Raw genomic sequence first — 17,903 nt, 5'->3', positions numbered from 1 at the left:
CTGTAAAAAGCTGTTTACTATTTCAGATTTTTCGAACATTTATTGCCAAAGTGTGTAGGAATTTTCACTGCAAGGCACTAGTTGAAAGAGAATAAAAAAACTTTCATGAGATATACAGGGAAACTTAGTATGAGTACCGTTCTTGCTTTTCATCAATACGTTTTTGTCTTTCACTCAAGATAATATCTACCCAAAACAGTGACAAAAATCATATCAATAAAATCGAGGGAATACTCACTCGCAAGTTTCTTCTCCTTGAGAATTTCCTCCATTTCTGGGTTTGACTCCGGAGGTGTGGCGACAGGACCTTTCGTTTCGGGGCAATCGTTTTCCCAAATTCCTGTCAACCCTTTGGGCCACTTCACGTCCTCTGTGATCCATGTCAGGAGATCTTCTACCTTGATAACTACTTTTTCTGAGATGGCCACAACTTCATCCTATGAAGAAAGAAGAAGGAAAAAACACTGAAATTGAATGTTACAACTCAACGCTCACTAACACTAATTATCGCAGTTAGTGTTGCCGACGAGACGAGAAATAACATTTCGCACTTATGTAAAATTGAGCTAAGAGAGTTTAAAATGTTCATGTAAAGCCGTAAGTTATCCTTACAAGATTGCTTTCACAGTTAGCAGGGCGCAAAATTTCCGGTCGCCATTGGGGACTAGAAATTTAGAGCTAGCGACCAGTATTCAGTAGGAATTGTTTCTGAGTAAACTCAGAGCAGCGCAGTTTCGTGTTTCAGACGAAAATAATTATGACTGATGTTAGTGAGAAAATAACTGTCACTAATATGAACTGTCCAATTCAGAATTGATTATCCTGAATCAAATTGTCTGGTTTTGAAATTTTATGCCCTGATGTAATCTCTTACTTTGTCAAACCAAAGGCCGGGGGGAGGGGGTGGGGCTCTCATAATTTGTACGCGAGAGGTACTGGTGACCATTAGCTTTGAATTGGCGAGTGCGTCTGACTCTGAAATTTTGCTCCTTGCAGTCAGTATCTGTCGGTTATTCCAAAGTGATTCCTTAATGTTTCCGATTCCGATAGCGGCTGGATTTGCAGAGGAGATTGACCGGAACAAGGTGAATCGGTATAATTGACCATTTATTTCAAAGTGCAGAGCCCCCTCGTGACTAAGCTGTTAGCGTATGTACCTTTCACGTGGGAGATTCGGGTTCGATTCCCGGCGGGAGAATATGGGATTTGGATCTCACGCTAAGCTATAAGTCGTCTCATACAGTCTCGCTACTAAACTGAAAATCAATCAAATCAAATCAAAGGAAGTGCATAATCTGATGACGTAACCACTGTCCATGCCTTCAGCATTATACACTTACTTTTACATCAGCACCATTCTATTCAGTCAGTTTTCCGTTTAGCTTACAAAAATCTCAGCATCTGGTAAAGAACACAAATACATAGTATTTTCGTGATGACCAAAAACTCTTCCATCAAGATATCAAACAATCCGACTAGCATATAACAAACTAGTCTTTAAGACGAACTCTTCAACTACTGTACGTGTCTGTTAGCTTGGAATCTACTACGTGCAGGTAACCAACAAAAGAAAGAAATGTGCTTAATATTCGATCTCTCCTCGTACTAAGAGAATAATTATAGTCTCGTTATTCTGGGAGGAAAACTTCGCTACCAATTTTACATAATAGGGAGGGGGGATCATCGTTGAAAACTTGGAAATTACTGAAAATTACATCGACTGGCAAAAAAAAAAAAAAAAGAAGAAGAAGTTATAGGGCGAAATAAGTTTAACATTTGACTCAAAACTTACGAACCCTAAGGCGGTGGTTACCAACCGGTGTGTCGCATAGTCCCATAAAGTGTACTGCAAAACTTTGAAATTTAAAATCATCAAGCATTTAATACTTAGTTAAAATCAATTTTGAACCAGACTGTACCAGTCAACGTTTCCAGCGGCAGCAACGATGCTCAGCACTACATGAAGTCACTACCTCTTGAAAACTTCCAGTTTTACACTATTATAATTATATTAATTTAAAAAAAAAAAAAGTGTGTCGCGATGGCGTGGGTACAGTAAAATGTGTTGCCAGTCAAAGAAGACTGGGATTTGGGAACTAATGCTCTAAGGAGATCGACTCTTTGAGTCCTCGCGCAAAGAAAGTGCGCGAACTAAACACATGGGTAACTTGGAAGAACAAGAAAAAAAAAAAGAAAAAAAAAAGCAGAACCATTTTTTTAAAATTAATTTTAATTGACTGGGAAATCGACCTACTGTATTTGGTATATGAAAATTACTTTCTCTTTCCGTGGATACTTCAAAATATATTAAGAATGTTTTAGGACTGCAATTTATAATTAAGGAAAATACCAATACTGATAGACACTCATAGACAGATTATTTATTTAATGTTACGTATGAGGACATTATTGTCTACACCCTAAATGCTAACTGAGAATGACTCTTCGGGAAGTCTATACATCTATTAACACTGATTGCTACTATACTACTTAGTGGCGATAATTGTCATTGGGCCGTTTCTAGGCTACAATGTTTAAAATACAGCTTCATCTATTCTTACTAATGAATGATAGTACTAATTTATATGTCATACAATAATAACTATATTTCTCATTATATTTTCTCAATTTAGTGGCGTTCCAGCATTAGAGGGTAACAATGTTCCCTGTTGCTTCATCGCCCACATGTCTACAACTACTATGGCCACCTTTACTGAATGCAAATGTGAGATAAGCCATCTAACAAGGGAAATTCAATGAACAACTTTTCTAAACGAGCGACAAGCGGATTGCTGGTGCAGCACCGACTGACTACGAGCGAGCTCACAAGATCCTTACAAGCGGAGTAAAAAGATAGAGAGGACGTCACTTCCTCCTCGGTTTTTTAAACCGACCTTGTGTGCTGATTACGTCACTACTTGTTGATAACCAAAGAGCTTCATCAAGGCTAAGCAGTACGGTAAAAGTAACCATTTTTATCTTGAGAAACACTACAGCACGTAAAAGAATTCTCCTTCTCTGCTTCTTCCCCTCTCTATGAAGAACTTTTACAACTCATGCGAGAGAGAAAGTGTTTTGTTTTTAAATGCAACTGCCTGTTTAGCTACCTACTTAAAAAAGAAATATAAAGGGTAAAATTAAAAGTGATAGAAAGTACTTGAATTTCAGTTGATAAAAAGTATCACTATATAGAATAATCTTATGAAAATTTCGTCTCTTTACTAGGTAACCTTGAAAAGTGTCATTTTTATATATATTTATGTAAAATAAATAGATACACTCATGTCCAAAATTATTGTCGCATGTATATAAATATGTTGTTGTAGGAATATAATTTAATAACGAATTCGCCCAATATTTCTTATAATGTTAGTATGTATATAATCGGCAAAGACATGCATGTCGCAAATTTCATGTCAAAAGAGCAGTAAATAAGAAAAACAGAACGAAAATAAAACTTTCTTGTCCATTTAGCAATATTTTGTTCTACTCATTCTAATTTTCGTATTTATAATTCTTTTCCTATGAAATTTACCACAAATATATATTTCCCGATTATACACACAGTATCAGTATTAAAAGTACCCTGCAAAATAATTATCAAACTACATTCTTACAAGAATTCAGTTATAGATATGCGACAATCATTTTAGACATGAGTGTACATAAAACGCAACAAATAAATACCTATGTGTATTATTTTTCAGTTCAATGTTCTGAGGTTATGGTTTGTATAAATAGTAGGGGCTAGTGAAATATTATGGAAGAATTAACTGGGCAAGAAAAGTGTGGAAAACGGAAAACACTCAAAATTTAGGGAACTTTCACACATAAGTGAATGTTTTAATTACGTAGCCAAGCGTGTCGTTTCCCTTTCCCCCAAAAAAATATGTACGAGATAAATTGTTTCTCATCACTGGATTGACAGAGGAAAGTGACGGTGTCAGTAACAAATTTAATATATTTGTAGCCTCAATAGCGCAATTACATTAAACACCACTGCCATTGGAAGATTAAATTTCTATCCTGGCCACTACAGCTGAAAACCATATTAATATAGCATAAAAAACAACACTCCGTCCTTCCAGTGACATACTGATAACAGCAATTTGATTTGAAGTTTTTAATTATGTCGTAGAAGTGGATCGCAAAAATATCATTCGAAGTCTGATATCCGAGGGAATTGCCATGTCCATCCGCCCAAGATACGCTTTAACTTTTGTTGTTTTGACTTTTGGACTTTCTATGCCTCTTTCCAGAACAGAGCCTTACACGCGCTACAGTTTAACGTTAGATTCAAACCACATGTATTTTTACCAGAGATAGAACTAAAGTCTCTTGTGCCTATCCGTTTTATTATGAGGGAGCTTATAACTGAAACCATGTCTTTCCTTTCCGTGTTACTTCCCTCCTAACAATGTATGTAAATATGAAGAAATCAAAATCAACCTGACATAAAACTAAAATTATTTGACGTTTTATGACTGCATTTGGATTATTTTAAAGTTCATTTTCAAACAACAAAAAAATCCTTTCTACTCTACCAATTAGCTACAATTAAGAAAATAGAACAGGTTCATGGTTTTCAATTATCATTTGTATTTACTTTCCTTTCAACTTCCTTCTAAAAGGACAGGTTGCTAGGGAAAAATGGGGGAACAGCTGGACTGTGATGATCATTACATCACGCGTGCATACGGAAATCAAGAAAATGTCATGCTATTTAAAAGTATATATTAATTTATATCAATAATAGAAAAACAATGTTATAAGAGTAACATACTATAGAATTACGTCAGATTTGAAGAACTCATAAAATAATTGTATGTTACAGCTCTCTATGCTTTTCTTTTGTCATGGATACATAAAAATTTTTTGAACACATTTTTTAAAACTTTTTAGTACCATTTACTTTATTTGGTTTGTTATTTTATTTTAAAGAAAGTGCGCTTTTAAAACATATATTTTATTTTACCTTCAATTTTAGCCATAATTAAATACCTTTTCTATAGTTGTAGAATTTTGTTTCTCTTCTTTCCTATATGCTTTCAAAGCCCGGTGCTTTTCGGTACTATATAGTCAAGTATATCAAGTGTAGAAAGACTAAAAAATTACACAAAAAGGGATAAAATGAATAAATGTGAAAAATGAAATGTAATTTCAGTTTTAGATCCCACGATTATTCCATTAGGCTAAAGAAGACGGGATGATTGGAAATGAATGAAATGGTGGAATAAAGAATATGAGAGGAAACGGGAGAATCCTTCGAGAAAACCCATGCCCCGGTGTTTGTCCATTTAAAGCACACTTACTGGTAGCTGGAATCCAACCAGAGACGCCATCACTGAGCCAATCCAAAGCCAACCACTGAACCAACACTGCCCCCATGAAAGAATGGGACTAAGACTATAAAAGTATTAAGTGTTCTAAATGGTTCGCTATAATGCTTCATAATCAATCGCGCCTAATGCTTTTATAGTCTTAGACCAAGTTCTTTATTTTACCCACAAAAGTATCTCCTTTATTGTAGATGTTATAAAAGCAACATTTTTTAAAAAACAACTTTTTGTTATACAATGTCTTCACATTTAAGCAATTGTGAACTCTCTCGTATTTTCACAATCTGAAATGTAATTTACGATGATCTCTTGGATGCTATACTGTACATGCCAACTCCAGAGCAGTTTTCGTTGCATGCCAGAATAGGATATATAATTAGTAGAGACCAATATTTATAAATTAATTAGTAAAATTAATATCTAAAAAATAGCAATGAAATATTGCACTGTCACCCGACTTACGTCGCTGCGTAAAATTTCATCACTGTATGACGTTGGGACATGTGTTAAATTAAGGTTGCAAGGTTTAAGGACACAGTTAAACCATTGTAGGAAAAGCATGTAAAAAGTGGGGAGAATGTAGCGAAAAACACTGCTAAAATACTATTCATTTATGTGTATTGATGATAGAAAGTGTATAAAAATCGATTGCGCTCAATTTTGGGAGAAATCTTTATAAGTAGACATGATGATAGAACAGTTCTTTTAGGGAAGATATAATAGATAGTAATAAGGATTGATAATAGTTAAAAAAAAAAAAAACTTGTATTCTATCACATTATTAGACAATAAATTGTTAATCAGTATCAGTTTAAAAAGGGAACCTTTGTAGGATATACTCCACTCATTGGCGACCGAATTCGCATTTCCAACACCAAAAATAAAAGCGGAACAGATGTTATGACCATGAAAAGAATATACACTTTGTACCGTTATAACTTTAATTAAGCAAACCAACAACACCTTACTTATCTTCAGAGTGGAATAAATAGAAGTCTGTGCGATGTATCTACAGATATACGCATCAACAAACGTTTCTGCAAATATTTTTGGTTTATCTGGGGATGGCAAATAAGATTCCACATGTTCCTAAAAACAATTTTACTATCATTGTTTCTAAGTACTATTTATTATTGTCGTCTTGTATTAATGCACGCCTTAAGGGCTAACAACCACCACAGAAATTGTTTTGCTGGATTTGCTTTTTAAAACCCTATAGCTAATACGAGTAAATGTAAAGTGCTAATGTGATTTCATGCGGGTTTGTTTGAGGTGGTTTGTAATTTCTCCAGCATTTTTTGTCTTCATTTTCTAATTTGCTTTCTGAATAAATACGCTAATGTCTTATTAATAACGAGATGATTTAGAAAAAAAAAAAAAAAAAGAGAGAGAGAGACAGACAGTCAGAAAGAAAGTAACCGAGGGATTCGATACTACTAACGAGACAATTTTCTTGCAAGAAATCTGCACTTCACGGGACTTTAAGTTCTTTTCTTTTTTCTTTTTTTGATCAAAAGATCCAATATATTTTAATCAAAAATTTTCTTGTACGCCTTGTATTTGGAGGCCTTGTACGCCTTGTAGTGTAGCCAGTGCTTATTCCGTTAGAGTGACCAGATACTGACAAGAGAAAAGTAGGACACAAATATAATAGTATGATAGTTTACTGCGTCGGCAATACGCATGTCCTTATTTCATTTAGCGTTAACCTTAAGTTAATCATTCATTTTTGTTAAAAAGAAAAGTACTGAACAAAAGTATAGGGAATTCAACACAATTCCAAATGTTTTGTTGAATGACAAAGTGGTTTATTGTTACAGAGTGAAACTTCGTGTAAGGCTAAATATTGTTTTTTAATTCGATTTTCGGAGTGTGGGATTATTTTAAGGAAGAGGGGAGAATTTAGACTGGCACGAGGGAACTATTACTTAACTTGGTTAGCATTATTGTCGTAAGTTGAAACTGAAACTTTTCTACCTTACCGATATCCCAAAAAGCCCTTTTCAGTAAAAACAATGTATTGCAAAATAATGGTTTGAGGATTGTTCTCCTTCCCTATTGTTTTGAGGAGTATTAAAAAACACAACAATTCATCCCTCAGGAAAAAAGTGCCTGTGATTCAAAATGTGAATAAAGAATGAAACATTAAAATATTGCACATAACTCAGGACATTTCGCAGGATATATATATTTTTTAAAAAAGGATATTTCTCGATTTCTAGGCGTCTTCGCAACACGCAGGACTGCTTTTTCAAAAACAGTACGTCTGGTCATCCTATATTCCGTAGAAAATATGAACACTCGATTAGAGGTCACTCAAAAATTTTGTGGCCCCTGATCAAAAACTAATTATTGGCCAAGGTCGCAATCTTTTCATCCATTTTTGTATTATTCTTAAAATTCTTGTTTGCATATGTGACAATTAATTATAGTGTACGCGCCTTTAGCGTGGGAGGTTCGGGTTCGATTCTCGGCGGGAGCTCATGTCGTTCGAATTCTACGTTAATCAGTAGGTCCACGTCTCATATAGCCTCGCTGCTGACCGGGACGTTAAACTCAAAATCAACTCAACTCAACAATTAATTAGAAATTTACGCGAATGAATCACATCAAATGAAACAGAAGTACGAAGGGCGTGAAAGAAAGATTAAATTACTGTGTATTTTAAAGTCATTTGCATAAAATCCATAATAAGAGGGAAGAACAAGAGAAAGAACTTCAATGAATAATATTTTAAGGAGAACATTTCATTTAAAAATTGCACAAAAATATAACATGCAAGTACTTATAAACTAACGTACAAGCGTGACGAGTAATCTCTTTTCTTTTTCTTCGTTCTTTAGTGAATTGCGTGACGACAAAGTTCATGAAGAAGAATATCGACAACTGGACCTTCTCATTTCAAAATATGGATTGCCGGGTGAAGGTAGTAGAAATATTAACATAATCTTTTTAACATATCAAGTACCCAACAAACTAAGTTTTAGGGGCGTGGTTAAAGTTGTTCTTATTCCATGTAGTTCGGCAATATTTCAGTTACGTGTACTTAACAAAATATATATATATATTTAATGGAATTTCATTTTTATGATCGTATAAAGGAACATATATATATATACCCTTGACTTGATTGAAGACCCTATTCCATCATTCCATCAATTACTGAGAATGGCACTCTATGTATGAACCGGCTGCGTACGTATTACTGTGCAACCCAATCCAACTTCCGTTACTGAATTTGTAATTGCAAACTGTGAAAAGAAAGCGTGGTTCTTTTTTTTTTTAATACTAGATTTAATACAAAGGTCGATATGTAACAGCTAATGTGTTATAAAATATAACACTTTGCAACAAAAACTAAAACAGAATAAGACTAGGCCTATTTTTTCTTTTTTTTCTTTCTTTCTTTCTTTTTTTTTTTTTTTTTTAATAGGCACATCTTCTGTTGTTCAATCTTAAACTGTATCTGTTGAACTTATCACACTTTACAAGTAGCCCACTTCTACACATAAAAAAAAAAAAAAGCACAGGAGGAACAATGATTCAATGGTAGGGCTCATCTCTGGTGCGAGAGATAGCTGGTTCGATCCCGGGCTATGCAAGTTTAAAATTGTACAGGTGTTGAGGTCGTTAAAGGACCTCAAGCTAACAATACCTACATCATTCAAGTACGTTCTGCATAGTAGTTGACATAATGTTCGCATGCCAAGTGATCGAAGAGAGGGGATCGGTATACCTCTAGTTTTAAATTTACAATTTTCGTGCTATTTACTTTTATTTTTATTCTCAATGTATATATCTTGGTATAAACATCAATGAAAGAAACAAATACGTATCGTTCCCCTATTTTTCTTGGCCCACTTCGAACATTGCGTGGCGCACTGATTATATTGCACCAATTTAGTATGTTTTAATGTAAAACTTATAGTCCGTGTCGACAATTTTTCGAGAGAATCCAGGAGGTCATCGTCCAGTTTGTGATCCCTTCCTCCAAACGACCCTTCTGGATCTGCTAATGCTTAACACTGAAATGAATGTTGGGCAACATTCTTTAGCTATCCTACTACTAGATTACGTTACGTAAAATGTGCATATCATCAGTGATAAAAAAAAAAAAAATCCACATTAAAAGCTATTACTTTTTCACAACAATTCATTCCTATTTATATACATTACTAATAAACTATCGAAACTAAAACGGGAAATTCATGTAACTGCTTGGTGCAAAATATTCTTTCGAATGACTTGATACGGTCCAAGTGTTTTTAGCTTAAAAGACCTTGGAATTTTTTTTTTTTAACAAAAGTAATTTCACCTCCGAATGCTTACGTAAGTGTAGATACATATGAAACAATAAGCAGACTCAAATTACACACACATTCTCAAAGTTATATTTTATTTACTTATTTGTTATCTACAATAAGTTTTTTTCTTGCATACCAATATTACATATAGTCATGGTTACGCGAAAGCATACATACAGTAATCGCCCACGTTAAACGAAGTCAGTCATTTATTTTATTGTAAAGACCTAATTAAAATGTTTATTACAAACTCAACGCGAAGGACAGAAGTTTCCTTTAGTTTTATGGATATTCTTCATAATGAACATAACAGATTTCAACATATATGACTGTTCTAATTTAAGAAAGAAAGAAGCTAGTATTTTAAAATTCCTTGCGACACGTTAGGGAAACTTCTACCTAAATACAAGTGGGAAAAAGTTACATGCATAGTATCTCACTTCCTTTTCTTGTTTATATAAAAAATATAAAATATTTAATTCTTTTCTTTAAAAAACAAATATAAAGAACTAAAACACAATGTTCAATCTTGATTTGATGGAGAATAATCATATTTTAAAAAGAAAGAAACAAAGAAACACGCATGCATGCATACATACATACACACACACACACACACACACACACACACATTATATATATATATATATATATATATATATATATATATATATATATATATATATATATATATATATATATATACAAAGAAAGAAAGAGAGAGAGAGAGAACAACTTCCTTTTTCTAAACGCTCTTTACTTGTATCAGCAGGAAATATTTTGATATATGCATGACAAATGAAAATTTGACAGGGACAAATAATAGTATACAACTATTACGGTTCTACTCAGAATAAATATATAATGTTTATGATAGAGAAAGAAAATTCTCTCTCTCTCGCTTGTATGACAAATTTTGGGCAGCAGTGTAATTATGTAGGGGTCTAGGCCGGTGATTTTGCAAGCTTTCAACCATATAAATATTTCTAAATCGTATATAATTTGAAAAACATCGTTGTAAATATATATATATATATATATATATATATATATATATATATATATATATATAAAAACAGTATTTTTGTGTAAAACGACTTTGGATTGTATTTTTAAGAAACATAATAACTATGAAAAGAAATTGCTTTCATGGCAAAGGAAATTATTTTTGGAAACAATTTAATATCTTCAAAGGTTTAACTACATTTCATTAAACTCAATCATGAAGATCCCTGCTACTTTACTCAAAGTAAGATTTTTCTCTACTGTCTTGAAAACGTTGCTCAGAAAGTGAACGGAACAGAGTCTGACAATATTTTCGTAACCGTTCTATAACAAGTAGTATTCGTTTTCTGGACTTGAATGATCTGGTTCGCTTTCCAATGGAAAGGCGGATAGCTACACAGTGATGCCGAAGACTATCTGAAGAGGAAAAAGAAAATTTCTAGTAATGTTAAAAATATATTAATTCAATTTATATTGTACGAAACGCACGACACTTTCGTATAACACACGTCAACACAATATGGATATGGTAAGCTGTGGATTAGAAGAAATTTTTCATGTGAAGTCATTAAAAATTTGAGATACTATGAACAATATGTTGGTCTAATTTTACGTAAAGGACTGTTTCAGTTTGCCATATGTAATACGTATTGCAAAGAATCAATAATTTTGTTATGGATGACTAGTCAATAAATACTGGCAAATAAATATTAGTTTATTTTTTAAGACATATATTTTTAATTCATTTTTCTAATCTGCATTTTTCATATTGCTGGTTGAGAGTTAATCTTATTGTAGATATACTATAATGATTTTATGATTATATGAAGACAAAAGGTTTCTGATCATTAAGTTCACCGGGACAATACAAGAATCTTTATAGATAGATTAGATAGATCTTTCGAAAATGGTTTTGCTTCCTAGGTCTTGAGTTTTAATATTATATATATATATATATATATATATATATATATATATATATATATATATATATATATATATATATATATATATATAATTAGTCTGAAAGCCTATATAATAGTAATAATTTATCTCATCCTGCATACTTACAAACTATTAGTTTAACTATGTGTATAAAATATCTTTAAACAGTAATAGAGTAACAAAACAGCATAAATTATTGTCTAATATTACGTATGAAAACACACTAGAATTAGCAAATACAAAATGACCGGGAGGATATATATATATACACCTTCCTCAACCTTTACTGGAGAACCCCCTTCTATCTGTTTTATAAGACCCCTTCTACCGTGCAGTACGTTTTCTTCCCGCACTCGTCCCTTCCCGTTGTCCCGTTTCCTCCAACCACCTCCAGTTTCTGCTTCTCTGACCCCCTCGGAGAGCCGAGAAGAGAAATGTTCTGGTGGCTCCCCTCCGTAGAGTCTGCTCATGCTATTGACTGAAGACTGCAAAAGCAAAAGCCCAAGCATAACCAACTCTATAACATTCTGGATAATAAATTCACAATCCCCAAGGCCTTCTTCTACATACATAAATTTCTCGTTTTCCAATTGTGTGTATACCGTTCTACGAATAAACGACACGTTGTTAAACAAAAAAATATTTTGTTATAATATTCTTTCTGCAAATACATTAAAATAAAACTATGTATTTAGTGACATTCAACATGATGAAACTAAAACTTAAACCTTCAAATACTAACTTAAATAATAATTTTGAGAGTGTACTTTATGCTATATAAATGTTATAAAACCCATCTGCGATCATAAAAAGCAAGCTATTTAAAATAACACACACAATATTCTATATTAAAATTTTGCTGAAGATGAAGGCGAAAAGAAGCTTTTTTCATTTTAGCGAAATCGCTAATATTATTAAAAGAATTTAAAATTTTCTTTCACATCTTGTACTATGGTTGGTAAACGCACATTCATCTTGATTATGTGTACGCAGCGCATTGACTTCCAGAGCCACTATATCAGTTTTTGGACTCAATTAGCCCTTAATTGGCACAGTTACTTGTTTCAAATACTGGGTCAACATTCAAACTATATACTCTTACTAGGTTTCAAGTTCGTACAACATATAGATCTATCACAGGTAAGTATGAAACCAATATGGATCATACTATCGAATACATGGGTCAAAGATATAACCTGCAGACCGGAAATATACCTTTTGTGGAATTTGGTATTGAATTACGTGAAAATTTGATATTTTTATTATTTTCTTTTTAAATGAAATAAGTTAATTATCCAATATAATATACCTGAATATTAGATAGATAATTACGATGCTGAATATACCGGGTTCGACCATTCATCTTGATACGCCCTTTTAGCTTTTAAACCAATAATAATAATAATAAAAAACATTGATATTTTGTACCATGGAAATGTCGGCAGAGGGATATTGACATACTCAGTGATACTATCAGGTTAAATGTTGCCAGCCCAACATAAAGTTACTTTTTTTTTTTTTTTTTAAATAATGGCACTACGTTTCAAATCTACATGTTAAACGAAAACTTACAATACCACATTTGCTATTCAGTGTTTACACGCTAAGGACGACACAGTTCACAAACATCCGAATGTTATTGGCTTCTATTGCAGTAGTAACTCAAGTGAGACGGATGGGAAGTATTTCAATGTCTAATACTATAGTCATGATGTGACGGTTTTGAACAAATAAGAATAAAGATATAAGGGGCAGAAAATTTGACTTTTTTCAAAAGGCTTTATTAAAAAAAAAAAAAAAAAAAAAACTGCTTAGATAAGTACCTCATCCAATTGCATAGATAGTTTTAGACTTCCAATTTATGCTATGTATAAACGTTGCCGAAGGCGCTGCTCTTCTATTTATTTCACTCATGTTGAGAGGGACAACGCAGAAAGTGTTTCTATTTATTATTTGTTTATTCATTTATTACGTTCATACTGACAGAGGCAACGTCAAAGGCATTGCTCTTCCCAGGGGTGGATCCAGGGGGCGATCGGGGCAACCCCCCAGAAGAGGAAACTTTCTTATTTTATATATAAATAAACCCATCCATAAAAAGTTTGGAGCTCTTAAAAGTAGCCCTAAGTAGCAGTATTACTACCGACCGCCTCCCCCAGAAGTCCGTCCAGGATCCGCCCCTGGCTCTTCCTGTTTATTTTAGTCATTTCTTTACCTTCAAATGATATATTACGTACCATATTTAACCTTCTTACCCTGTCCGTGTGAAGAACAGATATTTTAGCTAGTTTAAAATAATTAAACTCGTGTGTTACAGTGTTTTTTGATATTTATTTTGTAACGGAAGAAAAGGTGGTGGGAGTTGTTCACTGAGGGATCAATTCATATAAAGTGATACAATAAATTTATTTTTTTGCTGTTTGATCCTTTTTTTAATTATATGTTTTATATACTATTACATTATACATTGGCAACACGAACATTTAAAAAAAATGTAATCTCAGCCCGTTAAATGGTGGCGATTTTTATTGAGCAGCGCGTACCAATAAGTGATTTTCCAGACTTTAGTGTGAACTTGTATACCTTGAGAGGATTATTTAAAAACAGTGGAACAAACACAATTTCGTCAGCATTTCCTCTTCTTTAATTTTGTCTCTTGGCATGAAAATTCTTAATTGAACTCTAATAGGTGAAAAACTACTCCCTACGTTAAGTAACGAAATTTTACAAATTCCACTTTTTAGAGCTGAAGTTAATAATGGAGTGAAATATCAAAGTCATTAAAAAAAAAAAAAAATAAAATTACATATGGTACTATACTTACTATAGCTAACAGTGCTTCCTACAATTTTAATGACTTTTTTAAATTTGAAATTTTGTAATTGTAGCAAAGTTAGAAGTACGATATTTCTTGTGGAACATGAAATAAAAAGGTAATTGTTTTTACAGAACATACATTCACATAAGAAAAACTACAGTAAATATTTGACTGTGAACAAAAATAAATGAAAGAATGTGCGTGTGTACGTCACCAGATTTTTACATAGAAAAGAGCCACCAAATGTATATAAATATTTTTTATTAGATCTATTCGCGTACGAAGAATTTTTCTTTCAATTTTCAACTTCATGGATGATCAGGGGATACACGTTCTGCAAGTTCAAAAAGTACAGAGTATCTAAGAACTTTTCAAATTAGACAATCCAAACTACTCTACAGTACTTATGATTGCATACTTTTCAGTCCGTGGGTAAAACGGACACTTCTGCAAGTAGAAAATATCTGTACATATTATTATTGTTATTCTTTAAAAATAACTAAGGATGGGAGGCTGAAGTGAAAGACACATTCTTACAAAATTCCCAACTCTGAGACTCTCAACTATAGTGTATGATATACAACTTACTTTAATTTTATATTTACTGTCTTTTTTGGACTAACGATCAATCTAAGGGGATGACAAAGGTCATTTGTAGCGCGCGAACTAATTTTTTTTTTTTAATGCTTGTTTTATTAAGCGACTTGATTCTGTAGGATTAAGTAGCTTGAACACTTACACTAATACACGTGTGACGCGAAAATCATACTACCTTTTTATTTCTCCACAGTCGAGTAAAAACAGAACAAGATTACAAAATTCAATCAATACGTGGACAAACTAAGTAAATTGTCCATTTGAACATGTTTAAATTACAGTATATTTGAATAACGAGTAGCGAATTCCAATCTAGAAAGCCAGAACTAATGATCAGATAAACAATAAAAGCTGTATCCAGTCAATAAAAACGGTCACATTTATTAATACAACATTATCTTTTGTTAGATAACATATTGCTCTGCAGAGTTAATATTCCGATAGTTGTTATCTAAAGTGTTTCTATACAAACGGATACTTACAAAAGGTAACTTTTGGTGATGGATCAACACTTGGTCTACGAATCATTTAGTATACATTCCAAAAATAAATAAATAAATAAATAAATAAGATAATACAGAAGTATAAAAGGGGACCAATAAATACATTGCCATTTAAATTTGTTTTTTAATGAGGATGTCTTACAAAATAAGTCGCACTATTATTGGTAATTAAAACACCAGACGAAACGCGTTTTTTCTTTTCTTTTCTTTCTTTTTTTTATTTCCATTCCTTTTCTTTTTTAACACGACAAAAGATGACAAAACTAGAAGCTATTACTTTTCAGAACACAGTGCAACTTAACGGATAATTAAAAACGTCTTTATCTCTCTGCATTATAAAACTCAACACGATAAAGCTTAAATCATTAAAAAAAAAAAAAAAAAAAAAAAAAAAAAAAAAAAAAACTAAATGAATTACAACGCGACAGTAACTACTTTTGTGTAGTTACACGAATAAAATAAGCCTATTTGCCTTTTTGTAATTTAGCTCATAGCTACAGTACACAACTCATTATTTGCATTCATATGATGATCTAATTACATTTAACTTGAATCAATGTTAATTGTTATGCACTGAATAAAAACTAAACAGAAGTGACGTCATAATATTACATATTAATAACTAAATCATAACCTAAATTAACCTGTTATTTAAGTTTATGTGAACGTGAAATATTAAAAGTTGACTAGAATGATTAGTAGTAATTAAAACAAGAATGCGTATACGTAGGACGCGTTGACTTCTTAATTTTCTAACATATTTTTATAATTATATTTAAATGCTTTAATTATTCTTTCGAAAAGTTATTTCTTAGAACCATATTCACTACCAAGTGCTATAGAGGTTAAATAATGCATTATATTAAAAGAGGCAGTCTAGTACTTGTTGATACTGACAAGAATACTCGTATCTTTTTTTTTAAAGAAATAAAGAAAAATGAGATTTTTATCTTGTGTATATCCATCTTGCATTATAGGCGAATTCTTGAAACTCACACAGAATAGTAATTCTGAATCTATGGGTCATAATTCACTTGTGATTCCATGATATATTCAGTATGTTTCCTTCTAGCTGCCAGTAACAGATAGATATTCTAAAATTTCGTATGATTACAACATTGAGTAGGTCATGACATTGTTCTTCACACTGGCTCATATTTAGTTCAGATGGAGATCAAATACAGAAACATCCTCATTGGATTCAGATTTATGGCTTAAGTTAATTTTCATTGAGGACTTCATACCTAGTTAGGGTTGCCAGATTTCAAAAATGAAAATCCGGGACGCTACTAAATTACTAGAATCTTTGAAATGCTTAAAATGAAAAGAAGTGTTATACACTAATTTACTTTCTTCCGTTGATAAGAGTTGTTCAGGTATTACCTAATCACATTTTTAGTTATTTTAGTAGACCTTCTCCTCCCTAGTTAAGCAAACATAGGAGATATACCCCCTCCCCCTGGTAAGCATTTTTTTTTTTTTAATTTCTCAGGATCTGTTATGTTTCGTGGCTTTCAGACTCTGTTTTAGCTTATTCACGGTATGATGTTTCCTTTCATATGTGCTGTCTGTTCGTATTGTATCCTTTTTCTCCTTTTTCCTTTTAGAACGGTTAATTCATTGGAAATATGTTCTGGCGACTTTATCTTCAAAGATCTTCTTTCGTTGAATTTTTACTTTATTTCTGTAATTTTTAACAAACTAACAATTCAATAACTCGCATGTATGCTTACGTCAGCATGACCTTTTTTTCAACTTTTAAATTGCCAGAATACTCAGAAGTTGAAGAGAATAATTATATACCTAACCCTGTGAAAAAGGCAAACTTTAATTCCCTTCGTTTCTTCTTCGCTGAAATCCGGGACATTTAAGAGCTCCGAGAAATATTTTCGGGACGCAGATCTCGATTCCGTGACAGGCCCGGATTTTCCGCGACGAATGGCAATCCTATACCTAGTCAATGCACAAAACTTGATTTCAATTTCTTGTTTCGTCTTCTTCAACATTAACGGTGTTTATTAATTAGGGGCACCAGCCTTAGGCCAAATGTACTAAAAATGCGAAATTATAGAATTACATGTATAAGAATTGAATTACTTGTCTAATAGAATGTACAAAATTTGACAAATGGCGGAGGTCACCATTTGAATGTTTGGCCCACTTACAAGTCGTAATGACTGAATTATATATTGGAGTAATTGAAAGAAAATAAATTATATTTCAGCAAAGTCATAGTTGGGTAAATAAATTGTCAAAATCGGGTAAACAAATGAACTGTCACAATAAAGATGAGTAATAGTCAAAATCGGGGAGGAGTTCGAGCGGAATGAAGAGGGCCAGTTACCCAGTTGGTCAGGGTGAAAAATTTGGGAAAAGTAAAAAATAAATAAAA

At 32.6% G+C, this 17,903-nt stretch overlaps 1 protein-coding gene across 1 annotated transcript in view; it reads right to left on the bottom strand.

Annotated features, from left to right (window-relative positions):
- Positions 1-17,903, bottom strand: part of LOC145689535 (uncharacterized) — a 240,577-nt gene that overhangs the window by 102,864 nt on the left and 119,810 nt on the right. The window contains exon 3 of the mRNA XM_081763712.1: positions 239-437. Within this exon, the coding sequence (XP_081619838.1) occupies positions 239-437 (199 nt within the window). The remainder of the gene's footprint in view (positions 1-238; positions 438-17,903) is intronic.

The sequence above is a fragment of the Thermobia domestica genome, chromosome 1 (assembly GCF_964235325.1).
Source record: "Thermobia domestica chromosome 1, izTheDome1.hap1.1, whole genome shotgun sequence".
NCBI lineage: Eukaryota > Metazoa > Arthropoda > Insecta > Zygentoma > Lepismatidae > Thermobia > Thermobia domestica.
This window is presented reverse-complemented; position numbering and strand designations above follow the sequence as displayed.